General features: G+C 48.6%; 1 protein-coding gene across 8 annotated transcripts in view; it reads right to left on the reverse strand.

The window, feature by feature from the left end:
- ITGB1BP2 (integrin subunit beta 1 binding protein 2) overlaps positions 1 to 27,557 on the reverse strand; it is an 83,447-nt gene extending 55,890 nt beyond the window's left edge. For 5 of the 8 annotated variants that reach the window (XR_012647260.1, XR_012647259.1, XM_075007574.1 and 2 more), the window contains exons 1-4: positions 24,421 to 24,573; positions 23,922 to 24,062; positions 22,960 to 23,132; positions 2,910 to 3,068 (exon numbers count right to left, since the gene is read on the reverse strand). Coding sequence is in view for 6 of the 8 variants with exons in the window: in XM_075007574.1 (XP_074863675.1) it covers positions 2,910 to 3,068; positions 22,960 to 23,132; positions 23,922 to 24,062; positions 24,421 to 24,440 (493 nt within the window). In the remaining 2 variants the exon portion in view is untranslated. Of the gene's footprint in view, positions 1 to 2,909; positions 3,069 to 22,959; positions 23,133 to 23,921; positions 24,063 to 24,379; positions 24,639 to 25,743 lie in introns of those variants that run through there. The other 3 variants (XM_075007576.1, XM_075007569.1, XM_075007570.1) reach the window with 3 other exon arrangements.
- Between the last annotated feature and the right edge of the window lie 72 nt (positions 27,558 to 27,629).

Raw genomic sequence — 27,629 nt, forward strand, 5'->3', positions numbered from 1 at the left:
GCAATTCTCAAGCAGAGTAAGACATCAAGGGAAACCCTTCCAGGCAGAGAGCCAGAACCTGACAATTATCCACAGAACCATAGAAGAACCAGACATTTCAAGCCCAGAAGAGATCACGGGGATCACCTAATCTGGACTCCAGGGTGACACTTCACCACAACAATTCCTAAGGCCAGAGCAGTTCCATCCATAGGATGAGGTTGGGGGGCCACCCCAAGCCCTGCACTTTTGGAGGCCCTGCGATGGCCACCCCAGCCATCCTACGGATGTGTGTGTGGGGAGTATGTGGGTCTGGGTCTGGGTTTGGAGCCAGGGCCAGGAGTTGTGGATGGCAGTGGTAGCAGCAGCAGGGGATGGCCTCCCCCACTTCCCCGACACGAGCAGTGGGAGTGGCAGCCTGCTGTGCTCTGTAGTCCTCCCAGTCTACAACCCCAGACCCAGGTAATTCCCCAGCCCTAATGCTGAGAGAGGGGAAAAGGGGCGGGGCAGAGGCAGAGCAGGGGAAGGGTGTCGCCTGGGGCACAGGTGTGTGATTGCCCCAAACCCTTTCTCTGCCTCGGGACAGCCCTGTCTAAAGCAGATCCTTTGCAGAAACTTACAATCTAGATTGAAAATGGTCAGCAATGGAAAAGCCACCACTACAGGTCCAATGGTTAATTGTCAAAATGTACACTTAATTTCCAGATTGAAATTGTTTAACTTCAGCTTTTGAGTCTTAGCCCCTTCCTTGTTAGACTGAAGAGCCTGTTACCAAATATTTATTCTCCATATAGGTACTTAGTAGATAATCATCAAACCATCCTTTACTTATTTGTTAAAATAAACAGATTGAACTTCTTGGGTTTATCATAACAAGGCAGGTTTTCTAATCTGTCCGTCTTCTGGTGGCTCTTTGAATTCTCTCCAATTTATTAACACCCTTCTTGAACTGTGGGCACCAGAACTAGATTTAGTATTCCAGCAGCAGTCACCCTATTGCCAACTACAGAGAGGAAATAACTTTTCTAATCCCACTCAAGATTTACATGCCTAATGGCTACATAGATCTAGGGTTGTCAAAACCTACAACACAAATACAATTATTTGACCACAGCATCACACTAGGAGCTCAAGTTCAGCTGATTATCCACTATGACCCACAAATCTTCTCCAGAGTTGCTGTTTCCCAGGATAGAGTCTTCACCCTAGAAGTATTCCCTACATTATTTACTCCCAGACATGGCTATTTACATTTACCTGTGTTAAAACACATGTTGTCTGCTCTCAACCTGGTCACCGTGTGATCCAGACTGCTCTGTATCAGTGACCTGTCCTCTTCACTATTCACCACTCTCCCAATCTTTGCCTTATCTGAAAATGTTATCAACGATAATTTTACATTTTTTTCTTGGTCATTGATAAAAGTATGAAAGAGGGTATAGTAAACCCTCAAGATTCACGCAGTCAAGTTGTGCATGCCTTGGGTTAACGCAACTGCCACACCCGACAGGAGTGGTTTCCCAGTCCCTGGTTAGTTTCCTGGCTCCACGGAGTGGAGGGGAGCTGGGAGCCAGGCTGCTCCTCCTTCACAGCTCCCCTCCACTGGCTGGAGCCAGGAAACTGACCAAGGCTGCTGCCCTGCTCAGTTTCCTCTCTCTGCAAGTGGAGGGGAGCTGGGAGCCAGGCTGCTGCCTGGTTCCCAGCTCCCTGCCACTTGTGGGACCCAGGAAACCAACCAGCTGAGAAGAAGGGAACCAGGCTGCCCCCTGGTTCCTGGCTCCCTGCCACTCTGGGAGTCAGGAAACTGACCAGCCCTGCTGGGCTGATCAGTTTTCTGGCTTCTGCAAGCTCAGGGGAGTCGGGAACTAGACAGCAGCCTGGTTCCTGTCTCCCCTTGACTTGCACAAAAATTCAGGTTACGCTGGGGTTGCAGAAATGCAGTAAAGCGAGGGTTTACTGTAGTGACAAGGACCGATCTATGTGGAACCCTATCAGAAACACAGCCACTCGATGCTGAGTCCTTGTTGATGATTGCTCTTCAAGACCTAGCTATTAGCCATCTTTTAATCTACTCCATGTGTGCCACATTCATTTTATATCATTCCTGTTTGTAATGCAACGTCATGCAGTACCAAGCAAAGTACTTTACAGAAATCTAAGTATCTCTAATCAACACTACTACCTTTATCAACCACAATTGTAACCTCATAAAAAACGTAACAAGTTAGTTTGAAAGGATCTATTTTTGATACACCCATGTTGATTGGTATTACACTCACCCCTCGCTATAGGAGCACAATTGGTTCCCAAATTTCTGCTCATAGGCGAAAACTCCTAAGAGCGACACTAGATTACCATTAAAATACATGTAAAAGTCTCCAGCTTGTTCCAAGGGCTTATAACTTGACATAAGCCAGTTGAGTTTAGGTACTTTTCTGGTGTATGTGAATAGTTTGGCACCAGAAATAGGATGTAGTGTATGTATGTAGAGCAGGGATGCCCAGTCTATGGGTCAGGACCCAAACATGGGTCACCATTAGATTTGTTAAGGGTCACCAGCTGGGCAGTTCCGAACTGCATGTTGCTGTTAAGGAAGCCATTTGCAGTTTCTAAACACTGCTGCCTCAGGCAGATATCTATCAATAGAGATAGCAGTTACCTTATGTTTAGGTGCTGAAAGGTTAACCCTTGAGTTAATTGGTTTTAATGACTGTTACCTGCTGGGAGCAGGAGAGCTTGGGGAGCCATCCAGCCTACCAGTCCCGGTGAAGAGACTGTGGGAGAAGGAGAAGTATCTAAGCCTGGGGCCATTTAGGGCTGCGGTGGGGAGGGCGGGCGGGTGGAGTGGGGGGATGTAAGGCTGGGGGCAGTTTAGGGATGTTGGGGAGTCTAAAAGATGGACTAAGTGAATGAAGATGTCTGTTACATACCTTCTGTTCTCAATATGTGCAGAAAGGAGAGTAGGAAGCCATCTTGCCGCTTTGCCATGGAAAGCACCTGGATCCGAGACTTCACTGAGTCAATGGGATAGACGGCCAGCCAGAAGCAGGCCCCTGCCATCCCACCGCTCACTGTTAGGGGAAGAGAACCTAAAATTGAACACAGGGAGAGAGACCTCAGCAAGGAAAGAGGAAAAGTCACTGGAGAACTCGCAGGTCCTGCAGAAAAATCCAAGCAAAGGAAAAGAAAATATGTGCAAACACCCTGTAGCTCTAGGGCTCGAGGGGAACTGATCCAACCAGTCAAATAAATTACAATATTGGAGGCTGAAGACACCTCTCTGGAGTTTAGTTTTATCTTGGGCACAAGAAGTGAAGACAGCAGTGGTAGGGAAGCCTATTACATACTGATGCCTCACAAAATATGCATTGGGCTGCCCACCTCTAATCTCTCTCAGCTGCTTGCCTGGCCCTCCTCACCGTATCAAATACCAGAGCAGGGATATGAACTCAGGTCTTATAAACTGTACTGGCTGAATCTACCTTCCTCTTGAGCCACTGGATAATTCTTCCATCCTACCACCTCCACAACCCTGCCTGCCTTCAGTCACCTGCTGGCTAGCTAGCCCCATATCTATGCTCACCCCAACCCCTAGTTCCTCTAGCATATTAAGCAACAGATCATTGGAAGGCCCAAGGGAAGTGAGGGGTTGTGCAAATAAGCACGGTTGTGTGTGACTTGGCCTGGGAATGGCTGAAAGAGGGGAAGAAAGCAGTGACAGTGAAGCTCTTCTCTGATGCCCATGTCCCTCCCAGCACTGCTACCGCCCCACCCCTATGCAAAACTACATTCCTATGTCTCTCTTCATTCTTCCCAAGAGTCCCGTGGGGCTTTTTACAGCTGCTGCCAACAACTGCCAGGACAGAGCATTTACCAGTTGGTCAGGGGAGCCCATGTCAAAGCACAGGGGAGGTATAAAGGGGGTACTACATAACACAGATCACTCTCTAAGTGACTAGCTATCAGCATTGCCACCGATTTATTAAATATGCTTTGAGGTGCATCTCTTGAGACTGCAAACCACAAAAAGCAAAGAAATCAGCAGTTACATTGTTCTACAACTCTTGGAACGATGACCCCACTCATGGTTCCGGTTGAGAAAAACAATGACAGCATCACATTTTGTGTGGACTATTGAAAATGATGTTACTTTAAAGGATTCTTACCCATTGCCACAAATAGGTGATAGATGCTGCTGCGAATTCAGTCTGTTTTATCACATGAGATTTGAAAAGTGGGTGTTGGCAAGTAAATCCAAAGGAACTGGAAAAGGCTGCTCTCAGAACAGACCAGGACTTGTGGCAATGTAAAATGACGGCTTTCAGCTTGTGTAATGCATCAGTCATATTTGAGAAGGTTATGGAGAGGTATCACTTGGCATGACTCTCTCAAAATGCATGTTATACCTAAATGATATCCTGATACATGGACTAGGGACCAGCACATCACAAATGCTCTGTGATGAGCCTAAAGCTGCCAGTTGGACATTGAACCCAAATAAATCTGAGTTGTTCCAAAAAATTAACTTACTCAACTTATAGGCAGGAGGGAGGAATTTCCGCTGACAAAAGGAAAATAGAAGCTGTGAAGATCTGGTCAGTTGCCCAGACATTCTTAGATGTGCAGAGTTTTGAAAGACTTTGTTCCCATTAAGACTTATTTATTGGTTTGCTAGTACTATAAAACTATCATGTCAGCTTGGTGAGAAAGTGAAACTATTTCATCAGAAGAGCTTGAGGTAGTATCCTCCAAACTGAGAAGAGCTCTTGTGCCTGCTCCTGTCTTACAGTCTAAGCCTATCTGTTTGTTGAAGCCCCTTTTGGGTTTAACGCTGATACAAGTGATGATGGATTGTGGGCAATATTGGCATAAGCACATAAAGGACTTGGAGTCGGGGGGGGCTTATTTCAACAAATATGTAAATTCTCCAGAAAGGAATTACTGCACTACCTGAAAGGAATGCCTGGCAATTATTAACTCCATAGAACATTTCCATCACTATCCAGACTGGAAAAAAAATCTGTAGTCAGTGCAAACCTATAGTTGCTCTTTAGATTCAGGAGCCCTGAGAGACAATGGGCCAGGTGGTTGGAAAAGCTGCAATGTTGTTGATTTCACAGTCACATCTACGCCTGGGCAACAGCATGACAATGCCAAAGTATTGTTCAAATAGCCTTGTTTGGAGGAAAACTGCAACCACTGCCTAAGCAAGACAGAAAGAAATTGGTGGCTCAGGGGAATGTCTACACAGCAGCCTTATTTTGAAATAAGCTATTCCGGAAGAGTTATTGCAAAATAACAACTACACACAAAAATGCATTTTGAAATAGTGCTTAGTTATTTCCAAATACAGTGTCTACACATAATAGAGCCTATTTCAGAATACAGTCATTGGATGCACTATGTCTTATTTTGAAATAGGCTCCACTCCCGCTCTTAACAGCACCTGTGTAGGAGCTAATGATACAGCCAAGAGCGATCTTGACAAGATCACGGCAGATTATGTAACCTTAGGAAGAAAGATCAAGGAATATGGAGCACAAGTGGTGTTCTGGCCCGTCCTTCCTGTGGAAGAAAGGGGTCTGGGTAGGGGTCATTGAATCACAGAGGTAAATTCTTGGTTGCATGGGTGGTATCGCAGACAAGGATTTGGTTTCTTTGATCACAGGATTCTCTTCCCTGACCAAGGATTGCTGGGAAGAGATGGAATTCACCTAACAAAGAGAGGAAAGAACATATTTGCGGGCAGGCTTGCAAACCTAGTGAGGAGGGCTTTAAACTAGGTTCTTCGGGGGATGGTGACACAAGCCCTGAGGTAAGTGGGGAAGAAGTAGGGAACAATAAAGTAGGCTTCCTGGGTGAAGAGGACAGAGGGGGCCAAGCAGAAGACACGAGAAGCCTGAGGAGCAAACAGGAAGAATGAGAGGCCCTGGCACCATCAAAGAAGTATGAGGTGGTTGGAATAACGGAGACTCGGTGGGACGATTCACATATCTGGAGCACTGTAATGGAAGGGTATAAACTGTTTAGGAAGGACAGAGGGGAGAAAGGGCAGACAGGAGAAAAACAGGAAGAGTTGCACTCTATGTGATGGAGCAGCATGATAGCTCAGAGCTCCAGTATAAGGAGGGAGAAAAACCAGCTGATTGTCGTTGGATTAAGCTTAGAGGTGGAAACAACAGTGGTGATGTTGTAGTTGGTGTCTGCTATAGACCACCAGATCAGGAAGATAAGGTAGATAATCAAGAGAGTGGAGGGGTGGGGGGGAAGGCTTGGCTCAATCTAATTCTTGACCTTCCCCCCCACCCCTCCACTCTCTGATTTGCTCACCTTGATGATCTTTTTCTGATTTGTCCTCCTTGCTTCCTGTTTTTGGTTCTCTGTGTCTTAAATATTGAGACTGTTCTGGTCTGGCTATGGTCTGAAGAAGTGGGTCTATCCCACGAAAGCTCACCTAATAAACTATTTTGCTAGTCTTTAAAGTGCTACTTGACTGCTTTTTGTTTTCAAAAAGGATGCGTATAAGAAATGGAAACGTGGACAGCTGATTAAGAAGCAGTATAAATATATGGCTGGAGAATGCGGGGCAGTAATCAGGAAAGCAAAAGCACAATTAACTGCAGCTGGCAAGGGGTGTGAAGAGTAAAAATAAGAGTTTCTACAGGCATGTTAACAATAAACGGGTTATCAGAGAAGGCGTGGGGCTGTTACTTGATGAGAGAGGTAACCTAATGACAGATGATGCAAGAAAAGCTGAAGTACTCAATGCTATTTTGCCTCAGTCGTTCACGGACAAGGACAGCTCCTATACTACGGTGCTAGCCAATGCAGTATGGGAAGGTGGAGAGCAGCCATTGGTGGGGAAGAAATGACTTAAGAGCTACCTAGAAAAACCAGATGTACACAAATCCCTGGTTTTGGATTTAATGCACCCAAGGGTACTGAGGGAATTGGCAGATGTCATTGATGAGCCTTTGGCCATTATCTCTGAAGACTCTTGGAGAGTGCGAGAGATCCTGGATGACTGGAAAAAGGCAAAAATGTAGTGCCCATCTTTAAAAAAGGAAAGAACAACAATCCAGGGAACTAAAGACTGGTCAGCCTTACCTCAATCCCTGGGAAAATAATGGACGGGATTCTCAAGGAATCCATTTTGGTGCATTTAGAAGACGGGAAAGTGATCAAGAGAAGTCAACATGGATACATCAAGGGCAAATTGTGCCTGACCAATCTGATTAACTTCTATGACGAGGTAATAGGCTCTGTGGACAGGGGAACATCAGTGGATATGATATACCTTGACTTCAGCAAAGCTTTTGATACAGTCTCCCACAACATTCTTGCCCATATGAGGAAGTATGGATTGGATCCATGGACTATAAAGTGGATAGAAAGCTGGCTTGATGGTCGGGCTCAGTGGATAATATGATCAATGGCTCAATATCTGAGTGGTGGTCGGTTTCAAGTGGAGTGCCCCAAGGCTCAGTTCTGGGGACGGTGTTGTTCAACATCTTTATTAATGACCTGGATGAGGGACTGGATTGCACCCTCAGCAAGTCTGCAGACAACACTAAGCTAGGAGGAGAGGTAGATACGTTGGAGGGTAGAGAGTGGATCCAGAGTGACCTGGATAAATTGGAGGATTAGGCCAAAAGAAATCTGATGCGGTTCAACAAGGAGAAGTGTAGAGTCCAAGCATTGTTACAAGCTAGGGACCGACTGGCTCAGCAGCAGTACAGTGGAAAGGGACCTAGGGGTTATGGTGGATGAAAGGCTGGATACGAGTAAACAGTGTGCCCTTGTAGCCAAGAAGGCTAATGACATACTAGGGTGCATTAGGAGGAGCATTTCGAGCAGATCTAGAGAAGTGGTTGTTCCCCTCTATTTGGCACTGGTGAGGCCACATCTGGAATATTGTGCCCAGTTTTGGGCCCTCCAGTATAAAAAGGATGTGGATGTGCTGGAGCAGGTTCAGTAGAGGGCAACAAAAATGTTTAAGGGGCTGGAGCACACAATCTATGAAGAGAAGCTGAGGGATTTAAGCTTGTTTAGTTTCCAGAAGAGAAGACTGAGGTGTGATTTAATAGCAGGCTTCGACTTCCTGAAGAGGGGCTCTAAAGAGGATGGAGAGAGACTGTTCTCAGTAGTGACAGATGGCAGAACAAGGAGCAGTGGTCTGAAGTTACAGAAGGACAGGAGTAGGTTGGATATTAGGAAAAACTACTTTACCCGGAGGTTAGTGAAGCACTGGAATGCATTGCCTAGAGAGGCAGTGGAATCTCCATCCCTAAAGGTTTTCACATGCCGGCTTGACAAGGTTCCAGCTGGGATGACTTAGTTGGGGTAGATCCTGCTTGAAGCAGGGGGCTGGACTAGATGACCTCCTGAGGTCCCTTCCAGCCCTATGATTCTATTTTGAATTAGGTATTTTAAAATAGGTACTATTCCTTGTAGAATGAGATCTACCTATTTCAAAATAAGACAACGACTATTTTGAAATTATTTCAAAATTGTGGTTTCATTGTGTAGATGTGAGGATGGTTATTTTGAAATATCAGCTGTTATTTCAAAATAACTTTGCTGTATAGACCTACCTTGAGTGTCCTGAGAAGACACTTCTGTTTTCTCTCCCACATCAGCTGAAGAAGTCCTTGCGTTCCTGGTTCATCTGCTAGGATAGTTACAACGGGCTGGAATATACTCCAAACCCATTAAAAGCCTTTCAAAGAGAGGCTCCATCATGTTTGATTGGAAAATTATTTGACAAATGAAGCCACTGACACAATAAAGGCTTTCTGATGACACTGGGAAGGCTGGGAGTTCAATGATGAGATATTGTCTAGGAGATGATTGGTTCATATACCAGATACTTGGCAAAGGAGGTTCTGAGGCTATGTCATTATTTTAAAGCTGGGCAGTTTGAGGTTACAAAAGCTTTAGCCAAGCTAAGGGAAAAATTTTATTGGCCAAAATGCAGGTAGGATATAGTAGATTGATACTAGATATGCGATGCTTGCATTATATAGAAGGATCTCCCTAAGAGAGGAGAGCCCCAGTGCAGCAGTATCTCATGGGGTCCCAGTGAAGCACATTGCTGTTGATGTGTGTGGGCCTGACCTGAGACAGAGACTGGCAATCACTAGGGCATGGTTGTTAAAGACTACTTTACAAAATAGTACAAAGCCTGACCTTTATCCAATAAGAACCAAAAGGCTATACCAGTAGCAGAAGTTCTGGGAAACAAATCCTTGACCAGATTTGGGGTCCTGAGTACACCCTGGGCGAATAACTGATCTTGGTTCTCTGGCCGGTCTGGAAAAATCTAAACATTTTGCTTCTGGGAATATTTAAAGGGCAATATTTACAAATCAGTGGCAGCTGTCACCATTACAGCTTTTAACTGGTTGGTTAGAGGAGTGGCTCTCAGCCTTCCCAGACTGGTGCACCCTGTCAGTGTCTTGTGTATCCACATTTCACCTCACTTAAAAGATACTTGCCTACAAAATCAGCCATCAAATACAGAAGTGTCACAGCCCACTGTTATTGAAACATTGCTACTTCCTTATTTCTACCACAGAATTAGAAAACACATCAAGGTGAATATAAATCTTGTACTTATATTTCAGTGCCTAGAACATAAAGCAGTATAAACAAGTCACTGTCTGTATGAAATGTTAATTTGCAAGGACTTCACTAGTGCTTTCTATGTTGTACAATCAGGCAGCTATCTCACCGAGCTCGTGTACACCCTACCAGAACTCTGTGCACACCCTGGCCACACATACCCCTGGTTGAGAACCACCAAACTAGAACACTCACCCGGGCTGTGAGAAAAAGAAGTTACTCACCTTCATGCAGCAACAATGATTCTTCGAGATGTGTCCCTGTCAGGCTTGCCCTGTCAATGCAGCTCAGAGATCTTGATATCTGTTTTCAGCTAGACCATGCATGTGTGGACTCTGACATGCCATTTTGCACGCTTTCTGTCATGTGCATCGTCCAGACTCAGCCAGTTTCTCAAAACCGCTTCTAACCTGAAACAGAAAGACACAGAGAAGGATCCAAAGAGGGGAGGAAGTGTGGGTGGTGGAGCACCCACAGGGACACGTCTCAAAGAATCATCGTTACCACATGAAGGTGAATAACTTCTTTTTCTTCTTTGAGTGTCCCTGTGGGTGCTCCACCTTAGGTGACTAAGTAGAAGTACTTCCCCCAAAAAAACAAGGAGGCAGGTACCGGATTCAAGTCTTGTCCCGGACAGATAGCACTGCTGTGGACAAGGAAGTATCTTCAGTCATCGGTCGGTAGGCAGTCTAGTGCCTGACAAACATGTTGTAGGATGCCCAGGTTGCTGCCCTGCAGCTGTCACAAAGGGGTACTCCTCTGAAGAACGCCGATGACGCTGTTATCACTCTGGTCAAGTGCGCCCTCAGTTGGCATGGTAAGGACATGCCCCACAGGGAGCAGCATGTCATGGTGCAGGACATGATAAAGTTAGATAGTGTCTGCAAAGATATCGCTTCACCCTTACAGCAACAGGCTACAGACACCATCAGCCTCTGGGTCCTCTAACATCCCATGAGCGCAGTTGCACCTCATGTGCCGAGGCCTGCGGTTTACGATAAAACACAGGCAGTGCTATTCGCTCAGTAACATGGAATTCTGAGGTGACCTTGGGGATGAATTGGGCATATAATCTGAGTATCACCCCATACTTGTTGAAAGTCATGTATGGTGGGAGTCACCATAAGGGCAGACAGCTCGCTCACCTTTTGGGCGGATGTGATCACCAGGAAGAACGCAGTCTTTACCGTTAACAATCTGAGTGGGGCTGTGGCCATAGGCCTGAACAGGCCTCTCGTCAATACCTCTAAGACCAAGTCCAAACTCCCCGGGGGCGCGACAGGCTATCTGGGTGGGTACAAGTTAGCCAGCCCTTTAAGGAAGTGTGCTGTAATTGGGTGAGCAAAGACTGATGTGTTGTCAATTATGTGCTTGAATGCTGGTATGTTTTAGATCCAGCAAATAGTGCACAATAGAGTGGATCTGTGCTTCACTCAGAGACAGCTGCTTGGAGGAGCACCAGATTGTGAATTTCTTCCATTTAGAAAGGTAAGTCTTATGTGTATTTTGCTGTCTGCTCTGCATGATGACCTCTTTTAGTTGATCCAAGCAGAGGTCCTTGGCACTGTCAAACTAGCAATGAGCCAGGCCCTGAGGTGAAGAGTGAGAGGTTGTGCATGGCATGATTGTCCCCTGATTCTGAGTCAACAGATCTAGGAGACAACACAGGAGCTGTTGCATGTGCAATGGCACCCTGCATACCCATACAGGTGCTATCAGTATGAGCTTGGCTCCGTTCCTCTTGACTTTCTCTGTCACTCTGTGAATTAGCACTGTTGGGGGAAACGCATAGCGCAGCGAACCCCTCCAACTGATTAAGAATGTGTTGCCCAGGGAGCTTGGCCCCAGACCCGCTCTGGAGCAGCTCATGCCACATATCATTTGCACTGGCGATTCTGATGGGCGGCAAATAAGTCTCTGACCAGAAATCCCCATTGGTGGAACACAGGGAGAATGTTGTGGTGGATCTCCCATTCGTGGTCTGGCGTAAAGCGTCTGCTCAAGGCATCTGCTTCTGTATTGTTGATGTCTGGTAAGTATAAAGCTACCAGTGTTATGTCGCTGGGAATGCAGTAGTTCCATAACTGGATCGCCTCTGCCATCCAGAAAATGGGAGCGTGCTCCTTCTTGCTGACTGATGTAGTACATCGTAGCCAAGTTATCTGTAAGTATCTTGACAGGCACACTGTGAATGCATGGCAGAAAGTGTCTGCAAGCATTGTGCACCGCTCTGAGCTCCAACAGGTTTATGTGGAGAGACGCCTCTCTGGGGGACCACCAGCCTTTTACAGACTGCCCACTGAGGTGGGCTCCCCATCCCAATAGGGAAGCTTCTGTCATTATGAATACAGTTGGCTGTGGCTGATGAAACGGGATGCCCACAAGTAGTTTGTCTGGTATCATCCACCACTGCAAGGATTGGAGGACATTGTTTGGCACCGTGACCAATTTGTGAAGATCATGATTTGTGGGCCTGTATATGGTTGCTATCCAATGCTGAATAACGTAAGTAGCGGCACCCATGTACCCCATGAGTTGCAAGCAAGTTATGATCTGCAACTTCAGGCTCGTGGAGACCTTGTGGATGATGTCTTGTATAGTACTATAACGCTGCAGTGGAAGATACGCTCGAGCTGTGACAGAGTCTAGTCTTATAACGATAAACTCTGTTTTGTGTGGGCTCCAGAGTCAATTTTTGGTTATTTATGATGAGGCCCAACAAGAGAAAGGTGGCCTTGGGGACCTGTATCATAGTGGCAACTTCTGCCTGAGATGCCCTTTTGATAAGACAATCATCTAGGTACAGGAAGATAATGATGTCTAGCCATTGAAGGTGTGCTGCAACCACTGCAAGGGTCTTGGAGAATATCCTGGGACCTGGTATTGGAAATGTTCCTCGCCCACCACGAACTGAAGAAATCGTCTGTGAGCAGAATGGATGGTTATATGGAAGTAGGCATCTTGTAGGTCAAGAGCCGCAAACCAATCCCTGTGATCTATCGCAGGAATTATGGAGGTCAACGTCGCCATCCTGAAATGCTGTTTTCAGAGGTGATGGTTCAAATTTCGAAGGTCCAGTATGGGTCTCTACTTCCCATATTTATTTTAGGTGAGGAAGTATCGGGAAGAGAAGCCTCTCCCTCTGAACTCGTCCGGTACTCGTTCCACCACCCCATGGTGAAGAAATGGTCCACCTCTTGTCAAAGCATAATCTCGTGAGAGGGGCCCCTGAAGAAGGATGGGGTAGGTGGGGTGGTGGGTGGGACAGTTCAAAGAGGGATGATGTAACCCAAATACATTATTTCCAACACTCATCTATCTGTTGTTACTCGGGACCATTGCTCGAGGTATGGTTGCAAACAGTGATGGAACAATGTCGGGGAAGGAGATGCGACTATCGCGTTGATGCGGATGTGGTTCTTGACGACACTGTCAAACTTGCCGTCTCGCCTGTTGCTGCTGTTGGCCACAAGGCTGGTTGTTCCTACAACTTGATGGCCTCTGAGGAGGGCTGGACTGTCACATTGTCTTGGTTAGTACTGTCCTTGGAACGGCTGGGAGTACCTTCTTTGATATGGACTGAACCGTCTGCACTGATGTTGGCGGAAGTATTGGAGATGGGCTGGGAGACCAGGACGCCCCGGAGTATCTTTCTGGTGACTCCCATTGCTCATGCATACCTTGTTCTCGATGATACTGTGTTTCATAGTCCTGGGATCTAGCACAGCAAGGATGGTGATGATGCCTCGCAGGCGAGTAGCATCTGTATGGAGAATGGTACCTATAACTATGCCTGTGCGAGGAATAAGATTGCAAGTGTCTGGATTAAGAAGGTGGCGATATGGAAGGGTGGCTACCCCAGTGCCTCTGTGATTCGACCTCGTACAAAGGGATAGATCGAGGTTATAAGAATGGAAAAGGTAACCTCGATCTGTGGTAAGGCAAAGAGGGACGCAGAAATTGCGATGGAATCAAATACCATCCTGGAGATATCTGCGAGGTAACAGAAACAGGCGGTGACAACGAGCTGTGTGGTGAAGGCTCAGGAGCACGCCTGTGCTTCGATTTGGACTTAGCCTTGGTGTGCTTAGGGTCTTTATCTGTAGCTTTAGTAAAGCCCTTAGTAGACTGCAGGACAGTCGGTACTGATGATTCATGGCTGGGTGCGGGTACAGTCGGCGCTGATGGGGTTGGTGCCATGGGAGCTGGCGCTGCACGAGTCGGTGCTGGCATCAATGCCACATGGGTCGGTGCCTTCGCCAGGGCCTCCTGTGCCGTTGGACTCAGTGCCATCAGTACCGAACAAACATTGTGGTACAGACACCGTTCGTGCTGCCTTTGGATAGTCCAGAACCAATCTACCACTTGGTTCTGTTTCATGTGCCAGTGTCATTGGTGGAACTGTTTTCTTGGTCAGGCCTTTTTAGATGCGCCAGAGACTGTTTCAGCAGCACTTTCGGCTTCACTTGTAGTTCCTCTGGGTAAAATAGGCAACGATCAAGTTGGAGAGGCTCTTGGATGCGTGTGCGCAGCAGCTTCAGAAGAGAGTGCTCTGAGCTTGCGCCGGCTATCTTAGGAAGGCTCAGCACTTTCAAGGGAGGAAGGCTGGAGAGCCTTGTCAGACAGGATCATGCGCAGCTGCCTTTCCCTGTCCCTCTGGGCCTGTGTGGTAAGCTTTGAACAATGTGGGCACGTCTGTGGAACAGAGAAGTTACTCACCTGTGTAGTAACGATGGTTCTTCGAGATGTGTCCCCGTGGGTGCTCCACCGTAGGTGTGGGGCTCGCCCCGGTGCCGCAGCTCGGAGTTTTTCAGCAGTCTCCGTCGGGTTGCTCATACGCCGATGCGCGTCGGTCCTTCGCGCGCTTACCGTCACGTGCGCGATCCGGTCCCCGCCAGTTCCTGATCAACCGCTCCGGATGTCTCTGAAAAATACTAAAAACAGAGCTCTGAAGTGGGGAGGAATGGGTGGGTAGTGGAGCACCCACAGGGACACATCTCGAAGAACCATCGTTACTACACAGGTGAGTAACTTCTCTTTCTTCTTCGAGTGGTCCCCATGGGTGCTCCACTGTAGGTGATTACCCAGCAGTAACCCCCCCCAAAAAAGGAGGTGGGTACCCAATTTATGCACAGCTTGCCCTTGAAAGGACTGCTGTCGACAGGCACGTATCCTCACCCAACATCCGGCGCATGGTGTAGTGCTTGGCAAAAGTGTCGTAAGATGACCAAGTCACTGCTCTGCAGATGTCCCTCAGCGTGATTCCTTTGAAGAAGGCCGTCAATGCCGCCATCGCTCTAGTGGAGTGAGCCCTGAGCGGAACTGGTAGCGGAGTCTTACGAAGCTCATAGCACAGTCTTATACATGCGACGATGTGGCTTGAAATCCTTTGCGAGGATAGGCCTTCCCCTTTTGACCTGGGTGCGAGGGACACCAGGAGTCTGTCCGTTTTCCGGAAAGGCTTAGTCCTATCTATGTAGAAGGCTAACGCCCTTCTTACATCTAATAAGTGCAGCCGAGCCTCTTCGCTTGAGTTGTGAGGCTTTGGGTAGAACGAGGGAAGTATTATCAGTTCGTTAATATGGAAGTCTGAAGAGACCTTTGGAACAAAGGCTGGGTGTAATCTCAAGACCACCGCTTCCTTTGAGAACACTGTGCAGGGCGGTGTGGCCATCACTGCCACAAGTTCACTCACCCGGCGAGCTGACGTGATTGCAAGCAGGAAGGTTGTTTTCGTGGTAAGTAGCCGAAGGGAAACCGTAGCCAATGGCTCGAAGGGCGGTTCCGACAGCATGTGGAGGACCAGGTCCAAACTCCACGGTGGCGGTATTGGTTTCAGAGGGGGATACAAATTTGCCAACCCCTTTAAGAATCGCATGACAACAGGATGGGCGAAAATGGTTGCTCCTTCCTCTTCGTGTCGAAAAGCCGAGATAGCCGCAAGATGAAACTTTATGGAGGAGAGAGAGACTCCCTTTTGTTTTAGTTCTAGTAGGTAATCCAGAATTGCGGTTATAGGGGCGTCCAGAGGTGTCAATTGTTTGGAAGAGCACCAGGAGGTAAAACGCGTCCACTTGTGCTCATAAGTCCTTCTGGTGGAAGTCCTCCGTCTACACTCCAGGACTTTCTTTTTTACTCCCTCTGAACATGTACTCCCTAAAGCACTGAGCCATGGATTAACCATGCCTGTAGGCAGAGCCCTGTGGGTGCGGACGCAGTATCGACCCTCGAGCCTGTGTGAGAAGGTCGGGTGCCGCCGGTAGGGGAAGCGGTTGGTGACGTGCCGTGCGTAGAAGTAGCGGGAACCATTGTTGTCGGTCCCAGGTGGGAACTATGAGAATCATGCGCGCTCCCTCCCTCCTGACTTCCTCCAAAACCTTGTGTATGAATGCTGTGGGAGGAAACGCATAGAGTAGAGGGCCCTTCCATGGGATCATGAAGGCGTCCCCCAAGATCCTTGTCCCATGCCCGCTCTGGAGCAGTACTGGGGACATTTCTTGTTTTCATAAGTGGTGAATAAATCGATTTGGGGAAATCCCCATTTGCGAAACACTCGACGAAGCAGGTCGGGACGGATCTGCCACTCATGTGTGGGCGCAAAGTGCCTGCCGAGCTGGTCCGCCTTTACATTGTGGACACCCAGTAAGTATGAAGCTCATAAGGTTATGTTGTTGGCAATGCACCAGTTCCACAAGCGGACAGCCTCCGCGCAGAGTGCATGAGATCTGGCCCCTCCTTGTCAGTTTATATGAAACATAGTGGAGGTGTTGTCGGTATTTACCCCAACTACTTTCCCACGAAGGTAGTGCCGAAAGTGTCTGCACGCGTTGAACACTGCTCCGAGATCTAGTATGTTTATATGCAGTGTTTTCTCTACGGGGGATCATAAACCTTCAGTGGTCTTGTTGTTCATGTGCGCTCCCCATCCCATATGGGATGCATCTATTGTGAGAAAAACGGTAATTTGAGGTTGGCGGAAAGGCACCCCTACTAGGTTTTTGGGGTTTGCCCACCATGCCAATGACCTCCGCACCTTCACTGTAGGTGATACCATCCTGTGAACGGAATGGGATGATGGTTTGTACACGGTCGCTACCCAATGCTGCAAGGCTTGCATGTGCAGTCTGGCATTTTGTACCACAAACGTGGTGGTCGCCATGTGCCCCAGCAACTGTAGACATGTTAAGAGTGGAACAGTGGGGCTGTATGTTATTATTTGTATCAGAGATTTGATGGCCCGAAAACGGGCATTGGGCAAGTATGCCCTTGATGTGACAGAGCCTATTCGGGCTCCTATAAATTCTATATTTTGTGAGGGCTCGGTTTTTGACTTTGAGAGGTTGATAATGAGGCCCAGTGAGGCAAATGTGCTTGTGGTGATGTTCATCATCCGCAAGACCTCCGCTCTGGAAGTTCCTTTTAACAGGCAGTCGTCCAAATACGGAAAAATGAAGACGCCCTGTCTGTGCAGGTATGCTGATACGACTGCGAGGGTTTTGGTGAAAACTCTTGGTGCCGAAGAGGGGCCGAATGGAAGGACTCTGTACTGGAAATGCTCTTTGCCCACTGTGAACCGGAGAAAATGCCTGTGCGCCAGATGAATTGTGATATGGAAATACGCATCCTGTAAGTCGAGGGCTGCAAACCAGTCTCCATCGTCTAGTGCCGTGATTATGGAAGCCATTGTAGTCATTTTGAAGCATTGCCTGCGCAGATACCGACTGAGGGTCCTTAAATCTAGGATGGGTCTCCAACCTCCTGTCTTTTTCTGTGTTAAGAAGTACTGGGAATAGAAGCCTTTTCCCTGGAATTATTCCAGTACTCTCTCCACCGCCCCTATGAATAAGAGGTGGTCCACCTTTTGCTTTAATTTTATGTGGTGAGAAGGGTCCCTGAGAAGGGGCCCAGTGGGAGAATTCGGCAGCTGCAACGATTGAAAGGGGATTGTATACCCCGTGGCTATAACGTCCAATACCTGTTTGTCTGTAGTGATGCTTTGCCATTGGGAGTAGAATGGCTTGAGTCGATGGTGAAACGTGTTGGGATTGGCACTGAGAGATGGTGTTGGCTTTGCGGTCCCCGACATACCCGTCAAACCTGCTCTCTTATGTTTTGTCTGGAGGGGGCGCGGCCCTGCTGTGGTCGACTTCTATGGGCCTTGTACTGTTGTGACTGTTGTTGGCGCCCCTGATCGTCCCCACGTTGAAAATGAGTGCGTTGTGGTTGATAGCTGTAACGCCGCTGCTGAGTGTAAAATTTTTTTTTTCTTCTGTATGGTGGGGTATAAATACCCAGGGTTCTAAGTGTAGCTCTTGAGTCCTTACTAGAGTGTAGAACTGAGTCAGTTGATTCTGCAAATAATTTTTGTCTGTCAAAGGGAAGATCTGCAATTTTTACTTGCAGATCCTTGGGAATGCCCGACGTCTGGAGCCACGATTCCCTGCACATCACCACCGCGGTGGCTGCGGAACGAGCCGCTGTGTCCGCTACATCCAGGGCAATCTGGACTCCTGCTCAAGAAGCTGAATATCCTTCTTGAACAATTGCCTTGAGGACTGTTTTTTTTTTTCTTTAATCCTCCGGGAGGAAGTCCATGAGGGAGGTAAGCTTAGAATAGTTGTCGAAATTGTGGTTTGACAAATGAACAGCATAGTTCGCCATCCGTAGCAGTAAAGTAGATGAAGAATAAACCTTTCTGCTGAGGAGGTCTAATTTCTTTACATCCTTGTCTGACCCTCCAGATTTATACTGGGACATTTTGGCTCTGTGTTGAGAGGATTCAACCACTAGTGAATTAGGCTGTGGGTGACTGAACAGGAATTCCATACCCTTGGCAGGGACAAAGTACTTTTTGTCTGCCCTCTTGTTAGTAGGAGGGATGGAGGCTGGGGTCTGCCATATGTTAGTGGCTGACTCCAAAATTGCATCATCCAGTGGTATGGCTATCTTAGATGAAGCCGGAGGTCTGAGGTTTTTGAGGAGTTTATGGTGTTTCTCCTGTACCTCGGCCACTTGAATGTCTTGTGATTGAGCCACCCTTTTGATCAGCTCTGGAAATTGCTTTAGGTCATCTGGGGGAGAGATATCCCCAGGAACAACAGCTTCGTCTGGGGAGGACGAGGAGGCATCACTGTGATACCTCTCCTCTAAGTCCTCGGGCTCCTGACTATGTTCATATGGTTGTACTTTGAAGTTTCCAGATGGGGTTCCAAATCCTTTGAACCAGTCTCGGATTGGGAAACTTGTGGTGTTCCCCCAGGTTGAAGCTGTGCACTGAGATACTGGCGAGGCGTTGACGGGGATCAACGTCGAGACGCAGAACTTCTGTGTTGATGCCCCGTATAGTGATGACGACCATAACAACAAGGGCAAGGTCCAGGTGATGGGGACCTGGACCAGGACCTGAAAACGTATGGATGATGAGCAGAATGACGTGACCGTCGAGATGATACTGACATGGGCGGGGATCCCCTGCAATAGTATTCATAGGGATCCCTGCTTGAAGTTGGGGAAAAATGTCCATATCCAGGAGATGGCTGTTGAAGAAAAGAAGATGGGAGCCTGCGGCAGGCAGATGGGGTTGTTGCCCGTTGAATCTCCGGGGGAGATTGCGGTGATAATGGCAGCGCAATAACCTCAGGGGATGGGCTGCAGTGCCGGGTCTTTGCTTTTGCTTTCCCCCTCTCGGGTGCTACAGGAAGTCTGATTGGTGCCGGAGGGCTCGGCACCGTAGTCGGTGCCGTGCTGGGTTCTATTGCCCCCGGTGCCGCGGTCAGTGCTGTTGTCCTCAGCGGGGAGACTCATCCGGCACCGCTGGACTCCGTGCCGGGTGTTCTCACTCCGGTGCCATCGGAGCCGTGAGGCTCGGTGCTGCGGCAGCCGGTGCCGATCTTTCCGGTGCCTGCACGGCCTTCGGTGCCGCTTCCTTAGGAGCCGGAGGCCCCTGTATGGGCACATGCGCTGCAGCCTTCCCAACAGAAGAGGGAATTATAATTATAACTATAGCAACAAGTAAAATAGAGTTTATCTGTCTCAGGCGTTGGAGCCAGAGAGGATTCCGTCTGCAGCCGTTGGCGGTTGAGAAGGAACTGGCGGGGACCGGATCGTGCACGTGACCGTAAGCGCGCGAAGGACTGACGCACATGCACGACCCGACGGAGACTGCTGAAAAATTCCGAGCTGCAGCACTGGGGCGAGCCCAACACCTACGGTGGAGCACCCACGGGGACCACTCGAAGAAGAAGTACCCTTCTCTCAAACACCGGATGCATTTAGAACGGCCGTCAGAGGCAGGCATTGTCTTGCGGCAAGTGTCACGTTTCTTAAAACCGTCTGTGTGGGCATGGTTGTTACAGTTTCTGTAAAATGTAAATTAAAGTCACTTAAATAGAGATAAGGAGTCCATTTGCTCCACAGGAGTTGCCAACAAAGCTTAACTGCTAATAGCTGTTTACTTAGAAAACAAGCAACTTGAAAAATTTAAAACTTCAACTTTAAAACTTTAAGCTTCAAACTCTAACTTTAACTATTAACTGTGAAAGCCTCTATTTCAGGTAACAAACCCGAAGAAGGGAGAAAGGAGATGAATAATGGGCAAGGCTGAGGAAAAGGTAGAAACTCCGTCTGCAGTCGCTGGCGGTTGAGAGGAACTGGCAGAGTCCGGACTGTGCACATGACAGAAAGGGCACAAAATGGCATGTCGGAGCCTGCACATGCATGGTCTGGCTGAAAACAGCTATCAAGATCCCCGAGCTGCGTCGCTAGAGCAAGCCTGACACCTAGGGTAGAACACCCATGGGGACACTCGAAGGAGACACCTGAGTTCAAGTTACCCCTTAGCTTGAGGGGTAGTAAGGATGTGAATTTGAGTCTCCCATATTGGAGCAGTGTGCTTTAGCTGCACGGTGGGGGGAATATTCTGATGTGGCTCTCTTCCGCTGAAGCTTTACACTGTGTATAATTAGTCACTGGAGCAAGGGCATAACCCTATGTCTCCCAGATGAGAGCCAATGACAGTTACATTATTTATAAATGTGCAACATCTTCAACAATGTAGGCAGAGGGAGACCCCAGACTATGTTACAGAAACAATTGGAGGAAAGCATCTGACAAAAATCAATCGACCTGCAATGTAAGGTTATATGTGGGGACCTGGTCTGGTTCCACAATCCTTTGAGAAGAAAGGGTGAGTGGTCTAAGCTAGATAAGCCTTGGGAAGAACCTTATATAGTACTGGGACCCAGGACTAAACCCACAGTTACACACAGAAGGCATCAGGGAGACAGAATATCAGCTTGGCTGACCCAGAAAGTTAGAATGTAGCTATGGGACCTGAGGCTGAAAGAGTTGTGACAGAGAAGCATTCCCCATAAGAACAAAATTAGCAAGGTCTGTCCCAGCCAACAGATTGCACAGAAACACATATGCCTGTCAGGAGTGGAAGCAGCTCCTCCCGGGTGCCTGAAAGGAAACTGGGCAGGGTGAGAAATGCACCTAGAAGCTCTACAGGGGCATAGCACTGATTTGGGTCACTGCTGTGAAAACCTCCCAGCAGAAAGACAATATGTAAAGACTTCAGATTGTACCATTTGTAACTTTGTTCAACTGTTTCTTTTCCCTCTGTCTGGGATGGGTCTGACAGGATCTTGTCATTTTGGCTTCTACTGGGATGGCAGGTAGCACTGAAGGCTTAACTCACATCTGTAGTACTTCAGGGATGAAACTAACTACAAAAATGGGAAGGTTTCTCTCACTGATGCTGGTAATTCACGACCCCAGGAGGCAATAGGTAGGTCTGGTTAGTGTAACTGCATTATTCAGAGCTATAGATTGTTTATACCCTTGAGCAACAGAACTGTCCTTACCCATATGCAAAATACACAGCTGCATTGGGAACCCAAAGATATGGGGGACCAGTGATCTTAATGTCCAGTCACCTGCCTCTTCCTAGCCCTGTTCTGTGTCTCTCCTTAACTTAAAAGTGAAAAAGCCTACCAGAGCCATGAGCAGAACCTGTGAAAGAACCTTTCAAGTCGTGAAAAAGCCATCTAACAGGCATTTGCCAAATCCCTCAGTTTCTGAATTTACTGTATTAGTCTCTAGGACCTTAGTTTAAAATTTGTTTAAAAAATATTTCATTAGTGTGTTGGTGAAGATTCTAAAATCACATCTCTAAAAAAACCATTGATTCCCCCACCCGCCACTGAGCATAGGGGTGCCAGTTTATTGTGCAATGTAGGGCACCATAAATCCTAAGAACAGGACTAGAGACCAACATAATTATACCAAGCTAATTTCCACATGCAGACCAGACCTGAGATGGGGTGTGCTTGACAAAGCTCTGGCTGGGATGGTTTAGTTGGGATTGGTCTTGCTTTCAGTAAGAGGTTGCACTCTGTGATCTCCCACAGTTTCTTCCAACCCTATGATTCTAGGAAACAGGGGACTGCTGGCTGTCATGGCTGACCTGTAGGCAATCACAGACCTTGCTGAACCTGATTGATATGCTAGCCATGTTTCATTCAAGCTAAATGGGAGAAAAAAATAATTTTCTTTGTGGAGGAAGATAAGAAGAACAAAAAAAACCCACTCAGGGCACTGGATGAGGTGGGAAGGCCTGAACAATAACTAGTAACAATAACAATAAATAAGAGGGGGTTCCCTTGGACTGACTGAAAAGGCAAAGATTGTACCATAGATAGGTGAAGCTATAAGTGTTGTCAGGAGAAAGATAAACTCTGTTCACATAACCCTAAGAGGGAGCAGTACTTTTCTGAGCACAATATTTTCTGAGAAAGCATGACTGAGAGTCTGGGCAAGGAAAGGTACCACCTATTGTTTGTTCCTAAGGTATACAGGGAAAAAGAACTTTCTGGGAAATCCTTGTTAATAAACAGGCTTGCACCAAAGAAATACCCAACTTGTATAATTAATTTCTCCTCCTAATGGAAAAACTTGTCAAGAAAGTGCTTGGGCCATGGGAAAACATTATAAATAAAGAGCTGGGGAGTTAAAATCTTCCAGGAGGGTTAGCACTGGGGATTGAGACATGTGGGTTGCTTCAGAAGTTCCCCATCCACTCCTTCACATGGATTTCATGTTGTTGTATTAGTGCTGGCGACTCCTCCTTCCCCACCTGCATAAAGCGTTTCTGCTTTTGGCACCTGTCTGGAGCTCATAGCTCCAAGCACATCACCACCGCTGGAGTGATCAGAGCTGTAACCACACTGGTCTTTCCTTCATTGTGAAAACAACCAGACCCTAGTCTTGTGTCAGAATGGTACTTGGTCCCACTGCATCTGTTTAACAGACATGTGGCAAAATTCTCTTTCTCTTGCCACATCCACCTTTACTCACCCAGATCCTCCTTGCACTGTCCAGTCTGAGTGAAAAAACTTCTACTGACTTCATAGCCACCAAAGAAAAAGAAGTAGCCAGGTACCTCCCGTAGCCAAGTACTGGTCAGGCCCTGGAAAAATCCCAGGGTGCCCTCAGATTGAAAGATGCTTTTCACAGTAGCCCAGGTAGAACTGTAAGAGAGAACATGGGAAACATACCCAAAACAAGAACCATCAGGGCCAGAACGAAAAGATAACCACACTCAGTTACCTTTACCAGCCATGGGTGTGAAAGTCAAGCTACAACCAGGCTGTACTACCCCAAATTCTCATTAAGAGTGAATCCCAGTTTTGCTTTCCAGGCCAAACTGGGCAATTCCAGCACTTCCTACTAGAGGCAGATTTTATGGGGAAGGAAGAAAGGAACAGAGGGGCTTGGTTTAAACTCATGTATCAGAGTGGGCTCTGATGCATCATGCACTGAGCTCCCTTGCCTGCAAATGTTCTCCAGGAACTGTGCATTGGGAACATGGGACTAGTCTGAGACAAAGGCACAGAAATGTGGAACTGGGAAAACTGTCAAGCACAGCAGCTGTGACATGCACAGGGCAATGGGGGAAATATTGGCCAGTGGCTAAGCCACAAGACAGTGGCCAAGAAAGACAAGAGGGTATTTGGCTGTGATAGGAGAAAACGTGAGGTATACTTGGCCTGCAGACCCACATGCAGCCTGTACTATGGCCAGGAGGGACAGAAGGAAGCTGCAGAGCCCCATCCAGTAAACACCCGCTAACTAACGTGCTCATGTTGCTGGGGCTTAGCACCAAGCCAGCTCTAATCAACTGTGGAGTGTGATACCCCCATCTTCCTGAGCGAGGGAATTCAGGACCTCTGCCTCACTCACAAACTTTCCATCAGGACTGTGTGTTGCATGTGTAGTTCACCACCACCTGGCCTGATTCACAAGGGACAACCACATACCTGTAACGTGCCAGTGTAGTTCGCCCAGTAACCTTCATCTCATGGGAAGCCTGCATGCGACACTTCACCAGCTCCGCAGGGCACAGTACCAGGGAGGAAAAGACAGAGGCGAACGAACCAGCAAGCGCACTCTGCAGATCACTGGCACCACAGGGACCCAGAAGAGAGGTGTGAGAGCTGAAGCTGTCCCCTGCGGGCCCAACCTCCACAGAGGCTGGAGCAGGGGCACTCGTCACTGCTACCCAGACCTGGAGCCTGGCCTGCCTCCCCAACCCTGACTACTGCTTGTCCCCAAACCTCTCCTGGGACATCACTGATGAAAAATGCAGGTGACTCAGCTTCCCAAAATGGTGTTAACCCCAGTGCTACCCAATGTGCCCCCAACCTGAACCCCCCACCACCACACAGCCCAGCCTCTGTGTGGCCCCACGCTGCACGTCCAGCAGAACAGGCCATACCTCAGCTCCACCACACTGCTCAGTCCAAATAGCTGTCTTACCAGCTGCTGACAGAAGCCATAGCAGGCGAAGAGCACTGCGTTCTCTGCCACGTTAGCAAGCAGGGCTGGGGTGGTGCCCTGGTACAGCCCAGGCAGCCCTTCCTGCTGGTATGTCCGCATCAAGCAGTCAAAGAAGCCCTGATACATGGTGGGGAAGGTTTGCATCTTCACCTTGATTGTGTCAAAGGGCTGCCCACTCACCACACACGTCACCCCTCCTGCAGAGACAAACCCACTGTCATCTGTGTCCCCTTGTGCCCCTCACTCCATGGAGCAAAGCCAGCAGGCATCACAGGGCCCACCTCCTCCCCACAGGCCTAAGCTCGCAAGTTACTCTGAGCCCCCTTCACCTCTTACCCCATGGGGAACAGCCCCCAGGCACTTCAGGCCCCCCTTTCACCACTCACCCTATGGGGAACAGCCCCCAGGCACCTCAGGCCCCTTTCACCACTCGCACAATGGGGAAAAGCCCCCAGGCACCTCAGAGCCCCCCCTTCACCCCTCACCCAATGGGGAAAAGCCCCCAGGCACCTCAGTGCCCCAGTTTCACCCCTCACCCAATGGGGAAAAGCCCCCGGCCACCTCAGTGCCCCCCTTCATCCCTCACCCAATGGAGAACAGCCCCCAGGCACCTCAGTGCCCCCCTTCACCCCTCACCCAATGGGGAAAAGCCCCCGGTCACCTCAGTGCCCCCCTTCACCCCTCACCCAATGGAGAACAGCCCCCAGGCACCTCAGTGCCCCCCTTCACCCCTCACCCAATGGGGAAAAGCCCCCGGCCACCTCAGTGCCCCCCTTCACCTCTCACCCAACAGAGAAATCCCCCCCAGGCATGTCAGTGTCCCCCTTCACTGCTCACCCAATGGGGAAAAGCCCTTGGCCACCTCAGTGCCCCAATTTCACACCTCACCCAATGCGGAACAGCCCCCGGCCACCTCAGTGTCCCCTTCACCCCCCATCCTATGGGTTAAAGCCCGAGGACAATTTAGAGCCTGGTGCTGGGGATGCTATACTTCCTCCCACAGTGGAAGACCCAGCCCAGGCCTGCAAGTGGCCTCAAAGCTAGAACCCCCCACTCCTCAACTTCTGAACTGCTGTGCTGTCCTGCATAATCTTCAGGATTCAGCTCCAACTCCTGCTGCCTCCCAGGCCTCACCCCACTTCCCATCAGGCCCTAGACAAGCATTTGATCCAGGGTTTCCCTTCTCCCCAGTGTGGTATCTTACCCTACCAAGGAATCCACATGGACTCCCAAATGATTCTACCTGTCAGCGTCCTCCACCCCTTGCAGGGGAAAGGCCTTGGCCCCAGGAATCAGACTTACCGGCTGCCCCTGCAGTGAGGTGAACCAGTGCCTGTACCAGCGGGTGGGACTTGGCTGCATCTGTAGACATTTCAGCCAGCTGGATCTTGCTGGACCCTAGAGCAGGAACCAGGCTGCAAATCTACCTGTTCCCAGCACAGTGATGCAAGGAGCAGGGCAGGCAGCAAAGAACAGAGGCAACAGGCTTAGGAGGTCAGCCTGCATCAAAACCACATTGCTTGAGTTTTCTTTGCTCCCTTGAGAATCAGACAGACACAGTGATGTCTGGGTGTTTGGGGTGGGGTCCAGGAGCGGTCTTTAAAGCAGGACTAGATTAAGGGGCTTAGAGACTGGGAAGTTTGTGAGGCTGTGAAGGAGGCTATTTCGGATGCTGCAAGTAGCACAAGGGATTTGGTGTATGGAGGTTATTGGGAAGGCTGTGGGGGGCCATCGTGGCTGGGGGGATGGGAGGGGGCCATAGGCACAGAGGGTGGAGAGCACATAGGCAGCTGTAGAGGTGGGTGCAGCTATTGTGTGGTGGGAGAGCATGTGTGGGGGGGAGGTTAGGGCACAAAGGCTGTGGAAAGTTGTGGGGGATATATGGCCTAAGACTTCTAGGGAGGTTGGAGAGGAATTCAGGGCTGGGGGGAGGAGGCCCGGATGGGGGAGAAAGCCTGCCAACTGATCTGGGTTGGAGTGGCATGCAGTGTTCCCCATAAGCTGAGCACTTGTGCAGGCACTCAGGAGAGATTCAAACACTGCTCATATGATTGGCAGAGTGCTCACAGCTTGTTTCTTGTTTCTGCTGGTGGTGCACATTTGTGCATGTATCGATGCATAGATAGAAAAAAGTCTGCAAATGGATGAAAAAGATTAGTGGCATCTCAATGCAGCATTGTTGACAGCACCTGTCTCCCGCCTCAGCTGTGACGGCTCTGCTCAGGATTACTGGGGATGCTGCAGTTCCTTGTGCAGGTTGGGGCTGTGTGTGTATATACTGGGACAGAGGGTGTGTGTGTGTAACGGGGTACTGGGGCAAAAGGTGTGTGGAGGGGGGTACCAGGGCAGAGGTGGGTAGTGGGGATGTGTATAAAGGGGCAACCAGGCAGTGGGATAGCATGCAGCATTACAGTGGGGCACAGGGGGTAGTGAGTGTGAGAACAGGGTGTAGTGGAACAGAGGGTAGGAGAGGAGTAGTGGGTGTATGTTTGGGGTTTAGTGGGGCACAGAGTAGTGAAGCGTGAATGGGGTAGAGCAAGGTAGAGTGTGGGTAGTGAGTCTATGTACAGGGTATAGTGGAGTGCAGAAGTTCTGGGTCTGTGTATGAGGAGTATCAAGGCAGAGGGGGTTTGTGTGAGTGCATCCACAAGGCATATTGGCACAAAATGCATGCAATGGGTTTGTGTGTGGGCCAGAGCAGGGCAAAGTGATGTAGTGTATCTGAGGGAATGGTTTTTGGGGTAGAGGGGAGTAACAAGTGTGTGTACAGGGTGTAGCAGGTGTGAGTACAGGGTGCAATGGGGTAGAGAAGAGTATATATGTATGGGGTTATGTAGGGGGGTGCTGTACCAGGTATGCATACAGGGTGAGGTGGGGAAGGGGTGATAATGGCCATACAGTAAACTCTGTCTTATCTGGCAGTCTATCATCTGGTATGCTCAAAAAACCAGCATTTTAACCACAAGTAAATTTTAGTTACATTTTCCACAAGTACAGTATAGTGAAAGTAAATTCAAATAAGTACACCAAATACAGTATAAGTTTACAAAGAGGAAGCCGTGCTAGTCTATACACTATCAAAACAAAAAGCAGTCAAGTAGCACTTTAAAGACTAGCAAAATAGTTTATTGGGTGAGCTTTCATGGGATAGGCCCACTTCTTCAGACCATAGCCAGACCAGAACAGAC

Source organism: Carettochelys insculpta, chromosome 13 (genome assembly GCF_033958435.1).
Source record: "Carettochelys insculpta isolate YL-2023 chromosome 13, ASM3395843v1, whole genome shotgun sequence".
NCBI classification, from domain to species: Eukaryota; Metazoa; Chordata; order Testudines; family Carettochelyidae; genus Carettochelys; species Carettochelys insculpta.